Genomic DNA, 13,210 nt, shown 5'->3' with positions numbered 1-13,210 from the left:
ACGTGAAGACATATTTCTAGGACGCTGTGCATCGTTCGCATCATATGTCTAATGCATGTTTCATGTTCCTGATTTTTATATACCGTACAGTGGCAACAGGGGTGGCGACATTTCTACTAGCTCTGTCCATGGTCCCCCCCCCCCCCCCCCACTTAGATCCGGTCCTGACTGTCATGCTGCACTTTGTATGTCATGTTATATTTAACTAAATTTGTTTCAGACTCTGAGCTAAAGTCCCATTGGTGTCCCCTAGGTAACAGAGCCCCCACCCTGACGGTCCTGCCCCCCTCCAGTGTGGAGGTGTCCAGCAAGAACACGGCCACCCTGATGTGACTGGCCAACAGGGGCTTCCCCTCCGACTGGAAGCTGAGCTGGAAGGTGGACGGTAGCAGCAAAGTGGTGGAGACGAGCCGTGGGCTCCTGGAGAAAGTATGAGTTATACTACTATGATATATTTCGTGTTGTGCTCAAGTAATGAAGTAAATACTTTTAAGAATACTAAAAATACTTGCCTCGTTTATTAGTACACTAAACCGTTAATCTTCATCTACTGTATAAAGTACATTCATTTTAAGTAATTGTAAAGGGACAGTCAATTTTATGTAAAGGGACCAGACTACATGTTAATATTAGAGACAGACAATGACAAAAAAAATGAAGGCAATACCTGAAGATGGAAATGTGGAATTTTTAATGTTTCAATAAACAATGCAGAATTAACACTCCTTTCTTGTATCTGTCTCAATCACAGCCTGAGCCTCTTACACCTTTCACATGCACTCAGTCTCTCTCATGGTGGGACACTATTCACATGGGCAATTAGCTGCTCAGGATGATGGGTAACATTATGTCTCCATTACATCATGCAGCTGGCCGTGTGTCAGGGTAGATATTCAGTTCTAATTCTGCATTGTGTCAGAATCAGAAGGAAGATGCTAAATGCTAGCGTTGCCCTATCAGATCATCTAGGAAAGACCTGCTAATCTACAGTGGGTGGTTGGTTCACAGATTTCCTCACTGACAGTAACCCACACACACCTTACCATTCCTCTATAAATGTATCTCATCTTCACAGAAGTGCCTCATAACCAATGAAGAAACAAGCAGATACATAAGGTTAACTGCAAATAGTACATGAAATACTGCAGGGTTTTTAAACCACATTAGCTCAGCAATCAGCAGTGAGGCCTCCCAGGCTGCGGGGTCCGTTCCTGACTGCAGTCCTGAGTGTGTGCAGTTTGCATGGTCTCTCTGGTCCCACATGCGTCTCCTCTAGGTCCTTCCTCCCTCCCACAATCCAAAAACACGTAGTTAGCTGAACTGGTGTCTCTGAATCGCTCTGAGTGTCTGTGCTCTGCTATGGAGTGACATTTTCCAGGGATCCCGGCCACATGTCCTGTAATTCCTGGGATTGGCTAATCGCTTCAACCCTGCACTGAAGACATGGTTATGAATTAATGAATTAATCTATATCTTAGTTACAGCAGCGACAGTCATTTTCACAAATGTCCTTAAACCAAAACGCAAATTAAAACTTAAAACCATCATTTGAAAGAAGTTGGCTGTTCCTTGAAAGTGCCAGGAAGGAAACATGCAATTTAATAGATGATAAATAGCGATGCTGTGTATAGATTCACTGGCAGCTGAGTGTATATTAATAATATACAGTATACACAGCGACAGGGATATTTAATTCCTTATTATATAATACAGTATGTCAGTATCTATCTCTACATTCTTTTTCTAATTAAAAGTTTGATTATTATTTCCCTAATGGAATTATTTATAGCTGCATGTGGTGTCATCTTTGCCTGCAACGCATTTTCTTTTGGTTCTTCGTTTCGAAGAAAATGTTTGTTAAAACATGTTTTAACTTTAATAATAATCTTTTGAAAAGTGCGCCATCTAGTGAAAGACATTGTGATCGACAATAATATGTGATTTGTTCCAAGCTTAGCAGTGATCAGAATGCATCAGGGGTTGGACAGCATTAACGATCGGCATCCACTGTACGAGGGATAGAGTGAAATGCGGATAACACACAACCCAATAGTGAAAACACATTTTTTTCCAGTTTAGCTTAGTATTAATTACTGGTTTACTGACTGTAAATTGTACTGATTTTCACTTTTGTTTGTACCGTGTATTTTGAATTTATGTCGTTTTTAAATGTAAGTTCTTTGTTGGTTGCATGCAATGAGACTAGCAAAATACATTTACAGTATATGTAGAGATACCTGGCAAAGAGAATTCTGATTGTGATTAAACCAAAAATCACGATGTCCCAGCTTCAAACAACAATAACACAAATAACTATTACATTGTATTATATTATAGTAGATTAACAAACATATATGAAGGACAGTCCATTGAACTATTAAATATTCAATAAGAGGATGACAAGAAGGTGTGTCTATAAAGGAAGACGTAACTTATCAGTTTGATCATTCTAGCACACAATTATTATATACTGTACAAAACGCTGATACACGTTATGTTATTCTGTATCAGTATGGATCATGTTTTAGCAGTTCAATAAACTTCTGTTTACATTGCAAAGATGAATAAAATTCAACAGATAAACCAGTAATAAATATTCAGATTTATAAAACTATTGCTTCATCATAGAAATTATGGGAGATAAATGCTAAAAAGTATGGTGCATAGTCCAATAAATTAAAGTATGAAACCATTTCCCAATGAAAATGAACAAATAAAAATAAATAAAATAAATAAATAAGCACCCACCATCCAGTACAGGGTCTCAGGGTATGAAGGACCATTATAATCCAGTGAATTACAGTAGTCTGGATATATCTTGCCAGTTTTGATAGTAGTTTTCCGAGACTGAGCGTATGCACAGCTGAGTGAGGTTTTTGTACTGGCCTGTGTCACTGTGTGTACGGTGTTTCATAATACTGTTGACAGTAATAATCTCCTGCATCTTCAGCCTGCACTCCACTGATTTTCAGCCTGAAATTTGTGCCATCACGGCTGTGGGAGAAACGGTCTGGAATCCCAGACACCTTGCTACTCAATGAATAGAAGAGAAGTTTGGGACTTTCTCCAGGTTTCTGCAGATACCAGGCTAAGCTGCTCGTAAGTCCAGAGCTGCTGGATTGGCAGTTCAGAGTGACAGTGACTCCTACAGCGACCAATTCCACTGCTGGTCTCTGAGTCAGGATGATCTGAGCCCCAGAGCCTGCAAATAAAGCATGAGAATCATCTTTTTGCATCATAACAAATATCTCTGCGCAATTATATAGCTTGGTGAAAATATTTAGAGATTAACACAATAGCACAGAACTAAAGTACAATAAGTTAGAATGAGTTCTTAAAGGAGAGACATTGTCTTGGTCTCATAGTGAGGACACTCACCTTGAACAGACAGGGCCAGTGTCCAGAGGAACATTCCCAGTAAAGCCATCATGTCTGTGCAGCAGTGACTGTGAAGTGACTCGAATGTCCCTCTTTAATCCCCTCTGAGATTCACGCAGCTGCTGTTTAATGCAGTCAGGCAGCACAAACTTGCAAATCTACTTCCTGTATGTAACCACTCTACCCAGCAGGAAAACTGAGAACTGAGAATACATGTAGGACTAAAGTGCATCTATCATTGTAGCTTTTTAACCATTTACTATCAGTTATTGAAGACATCCATCCATCCAACCATCCATTTTGTACACTCACTTGCAGACACCCCACATTAGTTACAGTATATTGATTTCGGGAAGGAGGATAAGGGACAACTAGGAGGCAGTGGTGGATGGGGGTGCATGCTAGGGTTGGGCGATAATATGGTCATACTGTATATCACTTCATGTTCATTAAGAGTCCTGCTTATCTCCACTAAATAGTGCAAAGACATATTTCTAGGACGCTGTGAATTGTTCACAGGTGTCAGGGAGCTGCTGTTAATTTGCAGAAGATTCCTGGAAATTCTGGGAGATGTGGGATGTCTGCAGTATTAATCCAGAGCTAATTATTTAATTATACTAAATTCATGTAAAAAAAAAAATTTTTTCCATGAATTTCATGAATTTTTGCATGATGACTATCACCCAAGAGCATACAACAGAAATTTTTCACACCCGAATAAACAAATGCAAACCAATATCTGTATGTTCAATTGTTAATGTAAAGATGGACCTAAATGATGCTAAACAATGCAACTCATTTAACCTAAATGAAGTTCTACAGTTTTCCAGAATTTGTTAAAGATAATATATCCTTCATTGATCCAAGGTGGAAATTCATTTGCATGTAGTACAGAGATACAGACACATACTGCAAAAACGAAGTGCAAAGACACTGCATGTAGTGCATACAGAATATGGTACAGGATATAAGTATGAAATATGTAAAGGTCATTTATGCACAATTAACTAATAAAAGTCTGGTGCTGTCTGCTTTCTGGCATGTTTAATGGGTAGGGATGCGGCTGACAGGTAGGAAGGAGGCATTGTAGTGCCTGGTGTCAGCGGGTAAGAAGGATCTTCAGTAGAGCTTCTTAGCAGACTGTGGTGGAATGAGCTGCTGGCTAATGGCGCTTCAATAGAGCGCCCCCTGGAGGGTGTGTCCAGAATTGGTCATGATGCTCACCAATTTTTCCAGCATCTGTTTTTCTGCAGCTGCCCCCAGTGCGTCTACGGTCAGTCCTGTGATGGAACTGGTCTGCTGATGGGTTTTGTAAGGTAGCAAAGTACTGGCCACTGTGGGCAGGTAAAACATCCTCAGCTGCTGGCTACACACATCCAAAGAGCAGAACTTCCTCAGAAAGTAGAATCTGTTCTAGCCATTTTAGTACAGGCAGCAACTGTGGAGGGAGCAGGCAGGAGGTACAATGTCTACTTATATATCTCAAATATGTCTAATGCATGTTTCATGTCCATGATTTTTATATACGGTACAGTGGCAACAGGGGTGGCGACATTTCTACTAGCTCTGTCCATGGTCCCCCCCCCCCCCCCCCCTTAGATCCGGTCCTGACTGTCATGCTGCCCTAAATTTGTTTCAGACTCTGAGCTAAAGTCCCTTTGGTGTCCCCTAGGTAACAGAGCCCCCACCCTGACGGTCCTGCCCCCCTCCAGTGTGGAGGTGTCCAGCAAGAACACGGCCACCCTGATGTGCCTGGCCAACAGGGGCTTCCCCTCCGACTGGAAGCTGAGCTGGAAGGTGGACGGTAGCAGCAAAGTGGTGGAGACGAGCCGCGGGCTCCTGGGGAAAGTATGACTTATACTACTATGATATATTTTGTGTTGTGCTCAAGTGATGAAGTAATTACTTTTAAGAATATTAAAAATTCTTGCCTCGTTTATTAATATCCAAAATCATTATTCTTCATGTATAAAGTACATTAATTTTAAGTAATTGTATATAAAAGCACAGGCGATTTTATGCAAAGGGACCGCAGAGGGACCCAATGTGGGAGGGGGGCATGCCGGTCTTGGTAGGTGCTGTCCGGCGACACTTTCGGTGGCTCTTTACTTCCACCTGCCCATGAATAATTAAAAAGTGCAACTGCTACTTCCATACCAGCACACAAAAAGAGCCCCTCTGAGTTTTTTATTATAGCAATGAAGGGACATGAAAATAATCATTAAAGAATGGCCCCCACTGACATGGTGAAGCTTGGATTTGCATGCGTGTGGAGTTTGCATGTTCTCCCCATGTCATTGTGGGGTTTCCTCCGGGTACTCCGGTTTCCCCCCACAGTCCAAAAACATGCTGAGGCTAATTGGAGTTGCTAAATTGCCCATAGGTGTGCAAGTGTGAGTGAATGGTGTATGAGTGTGCCCTGCGATGGGCTGGCCCCCCATCCTGGGTTGTTCCCTGCCTCGTGCCCATTCCATCCCCAGCGGCCCAGTAAGATAAGTGGTTTGGAAAATGGATGAATGGATGGGTTTCAGGAAGATCACCTTCATAAGGGCTTTAGTAAACAAATACCCAGAAGTATATGGTTGAACTACTGGTGAGTAGGAGAGAAAGACATTGGAAAAAAAGACATAACCTGAAGATAGAAATGTGGCATTTTAAATGTTTCAATAAACAACGTAGAACTAACACTCCTGCTTTGCATGTCGCAGTCATAGCCTGATTCTGTTACACCTTTCACATGCACTCAGTCTTACTCATGGTGGGACACTTTTTAAATGGGCAATTAGCTGCATAGGATGATGGGTAGCATTATGTCTCCATTACATCATGTCCTGTATTTCCTGGAATTGGCTCCCGGCTCAAGTAATTCAACCCTGCACTGAAGACAAGGATATGAATCAATTAATTAATTGATTGATTGATTGATTGATTAATGTATATCTTAATAAGAGCAGCGACAGTCATTTTCACAAATGTCCTTAAACCAAAACGCAAATTAAAACTTAAAACCATCGTTTGAGAGAAAATGTCTGCTTCAGGAAAGTGCCATGAAGGAAACATGCAATTTAATAGATGATAAATAGCGATGCTGTGTATAGATTCACTGGCAGCTGAGTGTATATTAATAATATATACACAGCGACAGGGATATTTAATTCCTGATTAGGGGCCATACTTTTAGTACGTACGCACGGAGGGGGGTCTAACAATTTGACCGAATTTTGCGTACGTGTGCGTATGCTGGAGTGGGTGGGGGGTGAATCAACTTGAGAAATTTAAGAATTAAGTGTTTCGTTCACGATACCTGACCTGCTGGATTGCATTCCATACGTGCATATAATTCAAAACATCTTTAGTTAATCTCCCGATCATCAACCTGCCGGCCGGCGGATAGTCCATCAACATCGAATCAACACGCAAGCAGAATTATAAGCATGCAACACTAACCATTATTATTATTATTATTATTATTATTATTATTATTATTATTATTATTATTATTATTATTATTATTATTGTCTGTAACAACTGTTCGCCTGACATACATATTCGTATAAATCCAAGTTGAATAGAAAGTTTGACGTTATTTTTATTCTGTTATAAATTACCACTCTCTTACAGCCGCGCCCCATTGCCCCTAATGCAACGTTACAAATGACAATGGGTCCGAGTTTAAGACTTTAAGGCGGCAAGTGCAAACGCCGTCAGACAAAACGACCACGTCGGAGCTTCCCCACATCATGTCTAGCTTTTACACGGACACAGAGTTTTTTAGGACGATCGGTCTCTGTTTAAACAATATCTCATAAACGATCTAAAAAAAACAGGTTTGCAATGCACCACGGACCTCCGAAATATCTGGTTTAAAAGGCGCTGTAACATTATGGAAATGGCGACCCATTTCGTTTTATTTGAAAGTGATTTTTATTACAGTAAATCTCATGACATTATTCTTTTGTTATCCCTAAAGTTAACAGGAACGTTTGTAGCTCCAAAAAGCAGTGCATAAATCCACTGACGATCGCCCATGCGTACGTGAAGCCTCTTCATCATCTTACAGAGAAGGGGAACGGTTTCGAATGGACGGACACCTGCACTACAGCTTTCGACCAGCTTCAAGCAGCGCTCAGACACATACATTTTCACTGTCTCCATTTTAAGGTATAATGTAAAAGTATAACAATCATCATCCGATAACATTAACAACTGTTACAGATCATTTAGTAACTCCTGCTGGAAGAAAGTCTATTGGACTGAAAGGTTCAGACCCAGAAACCTACCGATTCTGTGACTGTCCAGGGTCTCAGCTCTGCTTTAAACTATGTGTGGTTAAAAAACAGCTGATTTGGACAACAAACATCGAAATATCATTAATGCTCTCTTATTAATGGTCACGATCAAGGTCGAGTCTTCAATGTAATATAAAGACATTTGACGATCAAAAAACAATAATTCCATCTACAGGTATCATCCCTTCAGCCTTAAAAGGTCTGAGAAGATCTTCTATAATATTAAAGCACAAAGTCTGTAGTTTAATGCATTTATTCTGCTTGTTTGTCTCTTACACCCGTTTCACCTACAGTTCTACTATGGGCATATTGAGAGGTTTTCATGAATTCAAACAAAACACGTTTCATGTTACCTCTGCAGTTATGATGTCAGTCAGAAGATACTTTGCATTTTCAGTTCATGCCTCAGCGGTCTGGGAGGGTTTATATTCCAGGAGGTTTAACACTTCATGACTGACAGCTGCCCTTCATCACAACAGACTCCAAACAAACATGACTTTGATCAGCCTCAGCATCTTGCTCTTCATCCTCACTCACGGTAAAACAGAACAAGGATGACTATTTAGCAACAAATTCCTTGATGAATTGTGAAACATTAGACAGTGACATCTTGGTGTCACTTAGTCTTGTATGTTAATTCAACTTTAAATGTCTTTATTTTGTATTTCTTTTCAGAATCCAGAGGACAAGTGACTGTGACTCAGACTCCAGAGCTGATATCAGCTTCTTCAGGACGGACAGTCACTATAAACTGTAAAACCAGCAGCTCTGTGTATACTGATAGTAATGGCCCCCGCATGGCCTGGTACCAGCAGAAACCTGGAGAAGCTCCTAAGATGCTAATATATCTAGCAAATAGACGTAGCTCTGGGATTCCATCTCGATTCACTGGCAGCGGATCTAGTTCTGACTTCACTCTGACCATCAGTGGAGTCCAGACTGAAGATGCAGGAGATTATTACTGTCAGAGTTACCATAGTGGTGGTGTGTTCACACAGTGATACAGAGCCGTACAAAAACCTCCCTCAGTCAGACTGTACAGTGACTGCACTGCTGCACTCACTGCAGGTGCTGAGGGGGAAGATAATGGCTTGAGGCATTCATAAAGCAGATAACTAATACATGTTCTATGTTAAATCCAAAACAATATGATCTATGAGCTATACAAAGCAATATAACATTTGTTATTGCGACGTTGATTGAGACGTGCGTCTCTGAAGAACAGAGTACCGGGCACGTCGAAAGTTTGATGGGTGTATGGAAAGGTCAGTAGGTGTGTCAAAAGGTGGGTGTGTTGCCAAGGAGAGAGTGTTGCAAACTAGGTGGAAACACACAAATAATTTCCTGTGCACTTTCTACAAGTATGGTGGCTCATGTCAAGAAATATGGAAAACTTCTATTGGTATATGAATAAGTATGAAACAGGCATTTTATTATAGATATCTGCTAATGATAGTCAATATGATCAACCCTGAGCCTAACCAATATGTCTGGTGAATATCTGGCCTCTTTCTGAAATGACGTGTACCTCCTGTGTGCTGAAAGGTGTTAAAAAGATAGCTGAACTAGCCTGAAATGCTAACGCTAGCTAAGTGACTGTAATGTTAGTTTGCTAGCTAGTAGCATTAGTGTATTAATGCCTAGAATAAATTAAAGACATTGCTGTAATTTTTGTTGTACGTCATGCTAAATTGCATGTGTAAGTGACAGTATTTTGAGCCAACAGAAATAACCTTTGGGCGCGTCTGCTCTACTAGACATGCCACCTTTTGACACGGCCATTACTTCAGAACACTGATTGCCGGAAATCAGACGCCCCACCTGTAGTATGTATGAGCCATGGAACTGCAAGTAGTATAACGTACACTGTAGCAATCTCTCAGAATGGCAAATCATGGAGACATTTATATTCTTCACGATCTAGTATCATCAAATCTCTCAAGCGTCTCTCAAACAAAAATAGCCTATGGTTAAATGCTTGGTTGTGTTTTATATGTTGCATATGTGTTTTAACTAGGTAGAGATGGGAAGTGTTTCTGATATATGGATTCAGGGCTGTAGCCAGTGTGGTAGAAAAATTTTAAATATAACACTTAGAATAAAAGTCGGACCTCTCAGTTTGATGAGTTAAAGGAAATCTCTTTTATTTTAGCAACTCAGCAAATCGCTCCCGTCACACTCTGGCACTTGCTACCAAGTCACACAGAGCTCACAGAGCAACCAGTTGATAAACCATAACTTCTAAGTCCTGATTGGTCACAAAACACCAACAAACCGAGCTCAAACGTATAACAAACACAATTCTCCTGCTCTATTGGTTTACCTTGGTGGCAAGGTAAAATCCACCCATCTAGCTCATGTCTCGAATGCTAGGCTCCTACTTGAGATGTGAATATAGATATTGATTACATGACATTGAATCACTGCAAATACTTGGTTGTCCTTTGATTAATGATTAACGTATTGACATGTTGTCATTGAATCACTGCAAATACATGGTTAACATATGATTAATATGATTAACATGATTACTTATACATTTGCACTACCACATAGCTTGCTATATATTGTCCACCACAACTATTTTATAAAGCTATAACAGGCTGTGCACCAGTTGGGGCAGCTTCGAATCTCTTCCTGCAAGTGGTTTCTTCCCCCCCTTGGTTCCGCTGTCTGCCTCTCCAAGGTCCGAGCTTTCCTCTGGGTCTGCAGAACTTACTGCAGGCAGCTATCGCGAAGCGAGGTCACACAGTATTCAAAACAATCTCTTCTTGCCTAAGGCCTAAGACATAACAGACCCAATATGCCAACCTCCCGGGCTACCAATGTCCAATTTTACTTCCACACCAGGATTTTTTAAATGCCAAGGTTCTAACTTATAGTACTAATAATATTATTATTCATTTAGGCCTACCAGGATTGGGGTTCAGAGTTGCTGTATGTCTGTTTTAGTGGAGGGAACAACTAGTCTGGGTTTCAAACCGGGATGGTGTCGTGGGGGCAGCCGTCTAAGCAGAGATACCCAAACTTCTCTCTCTTCAGTGACCTTCTCCAGCTCCACCGAGGGAATGCCAAGGCGTTCCCAGGCCAGCTGAGAGATATAATCTCTCCGGTGTGTCCCAGGTCTGCGTCGAGTCTCCTCCCCGGTGGATATATGTGTCAAGGAGGGTAAACCAATTTTCTGAAACTTGAATCCACAATCTCATTCTTTAGGTCACTCCCCAAATCTCATGACCACAGCTGAGGGTAGGAGCATAGATCGACCAGTAAATCATTAGCTTTGCCTTTCGGCTCAGCTCTCTCTTTACCACAGCAGAATAATGCAGCCGATGCCACACCAATCCTCCTGTCTTTCCCCTGCTTTTTTACCCATGAATTCATTAGATTATTCAATTTACGACTGTCTTTTTGAACATTAAGAAGTTTACACCTTCTGCTAGTAACAGGTTATATTTTTATAGTAGCACAACACTGAGATGTTCGAAACACTGTCCTACTCAAATAATACATGAATAACTAACAACTTCATACAAACAATTGTGCAAAACTTCCATAAACATCAAAATGGGACGACTTCAAAATGTCATTCCAGATGGTTTAGTTCCATTTGACTCCTACAGCAGGGATCCTACAGTATATTCAGTTAACTACATTTGTTCTCCAACAATTATTACTTTGCATATTTTTGTACAGAACTTAAGATTAACTTTATCCCAGGTGGAAATTCTTCATAAAATTTATTAAGAAATTACAATATTTTATGCAAGGTACAGGACAGGGAACATGCATATACTATACAAGCATCCTCAGTATATAATTCATAAATGAAATAGATCATATCTGTGTGTATTCAGTCACACTGGTTAAATCTGCTCTGGGGGACTTTAGTTTAACTTCCCCCTCAGCACCTGCAGTGAGTCCCTGCTGCAGCAGTGCAGTCACTGTGCAGTCTGACTGAGGGAGGTTTTTGTACGGCTCTGTATCACTGTGTGAACACAGCTTTACTACTGATCTCGTGGTAACTCTGACAGTAATAATCTCCTGCATCTTCAGCCTGGACTCCACCAATTGTCAGAGTGAAGTCAGCACTAGATCCACTGCCACTGAATCGAGACGGAATCCCAGAGTAACGGCTATTTGCGTAATAGATCAAGAGTTTAGGAGCTTCTCCGGGTTTCTGTTGGTACCAGGCTAAGTACTTATTGTTATATACAGCCGGACTGACTTTACAGCTCATAGTGACAGTCTGTCCATGGAGAACAGCCTTTACTGCAGGAGTCTGAGTCACAGTGACCTGACCACTGGATTCTGAAAATAAGATAAAAATGTAAACATGTAAAAACAATTACAGCAAGTAATACCAAGAAACCTGTATATTAGCTTTTGCATATCTAAACATGTGAATGATCAACTTAAATTATCAACAATAAATGAATAAATAAATGTATTTAGCCTGAAAACAGCGGGTTTAATAGTTATATTGAGCTGTACCTGCAATTTTTGAATTTCTAAATGGGTAACTAAAACTGTGATATATTTATATATTTGTGATATATTCCAAATAAAAAGCACAGAATTTTACCTTTATAGAAAAAAGCAAAGACCACAATGAAGATGCTGATAGACTCCATAGCTGTGTTGGTGTCTGTCGCTGTGAAGTACAGACAGCTGTCAGTCATGAAGTGTTATGAAGAGGATTATAAGCACCATCAAGGCACTGAAGCATGTGCTGCTTATGCAAAGTGTCTCCTCTATGCAAATGACCATCCTGGGCCATCAGGCCCATAGACTGAAGGTTAATGGGCCACGCTGGACCCAATCCAAGCTCAAGTGTATTTATAATATAATATAATATAATATAATATAATATAATATAATATAAACACAGGATGGCATGGTGGTGCAGTGGTTAGTACTGAGACGAGAGTTCAGACTTCCATGTGTGTGGAGTTTGCATATCTTGCCATTCTGCCAAACAGCTGCCATTCTGTTCATTTTAAGCAGTTAATCACCACAGAGATATTCACAAGTAGTGCTGAATAACAATCTGATTTCATTAACCTCACAGTTATGCAGCACATACATATTTAATTAAAAATGCAGTTTTATACTGGTGTACCTTTCTCCAGCTCCGCCCTTTTCCGGAGTCGTCACACGAAGTACAGTGTACCAGCAGCAGAAATTACTAGTCCGGTTGCATACAGCAAATGGTGCAGTTGGATTTTCCAAATGTCCTCTCTAGTGATACATCTAGGGTAGTATCTCTTTGCATGCCTGATACATCCTTGACATTGCTCTGGAGAAATATCTTGACATACAAAATTCATGGCATCTAGCATTGACATGTGATCATGCAGGCAGCGGTCATAAACCTTCCAGTGATTCCCTAAACTGATCCCTGAGGATGCCCATTTTAGCGACTCTACTGGGCAGACCCCCGCACAAGCTCAAACCTTAACGGTTAGTCTTCTACCTTTGGGGAATTACAACTGGTATTTCAGTCCAACTGGTGCAGGCAGCAGGAAGGAGAGTTGGACGATCCG

The 13,210-nt window shown here is 40.7% G+C and overlaps 5 gene segments (V, D, J or C); 2 read left to right on the top strand and 3 right to left on the bottom strand.

Moving 5' to 3' along the window:
- Positions 1-13,210, bottom strand: part of LOC125738402 (Ig kappa chain V region 3381-like) — a 63,675-nt gene that overhangs the window by 26,632 nt on the left and 23,833 nt on the right.
- LOC125738404 (Ig kappa chain V region 3374-like) overlaps positions 1-13,210 on the bottom strand; it is a 54,571-nt gene that overhangs the window by 31,319 nt on the left and 10,042 nt on the right.
- Positions 1-13,210, top strand: part of LOC125738393 (Ig kappa chain V-III region MOPC 321-like) — an 82,886-nt gene that overhangs the window by 64,322 nt on the left and 5,354 nt on the right.
- On the bottom strand, positions 2,350-3,500 carry LOC125738399 (immunoglobulin kappa variable 4-1-like). The segment is given in 2 exon segments: positions 2,350-3,202; positions 3,379-3,500. Coding segments are annotated over 2 exon segments (363 nt in total).
- LOC125738387 (Ig kappa chain V region Mem5-like) overlaps positions 8,102-13,210 on the top strand; it is a 49,432-nt gene continuing 44,323 nt past the window's right edge. The window contains 2 exon segments of the V gene segment in view: positions 8,102-8,205; positions 8,343-8,656. Of these exon segments, the coding sequence occupies positions 8,160-8,205; positions 8,343-8,656 (360 nt within the window).

This window comes from Brienomyrus brachyistius, chromosome 3 (assembly GCF_023856365.1).
Source record: "Brienomyrus brachyistius isolate T26 chromosome 3, BBRACH_0.4, whole genome shotgun sequence".
Classification (NCBI taxonomy): Eukaryota; Metazoa; Chordata; class Actinopteri; order Osteoglossiformes; family Mormyridae; genus Brienomyrus; species Brienomyrus brachyistius.
This window is presented reverse-complemented; position numbering and strand designations above follow the sequence as displayed.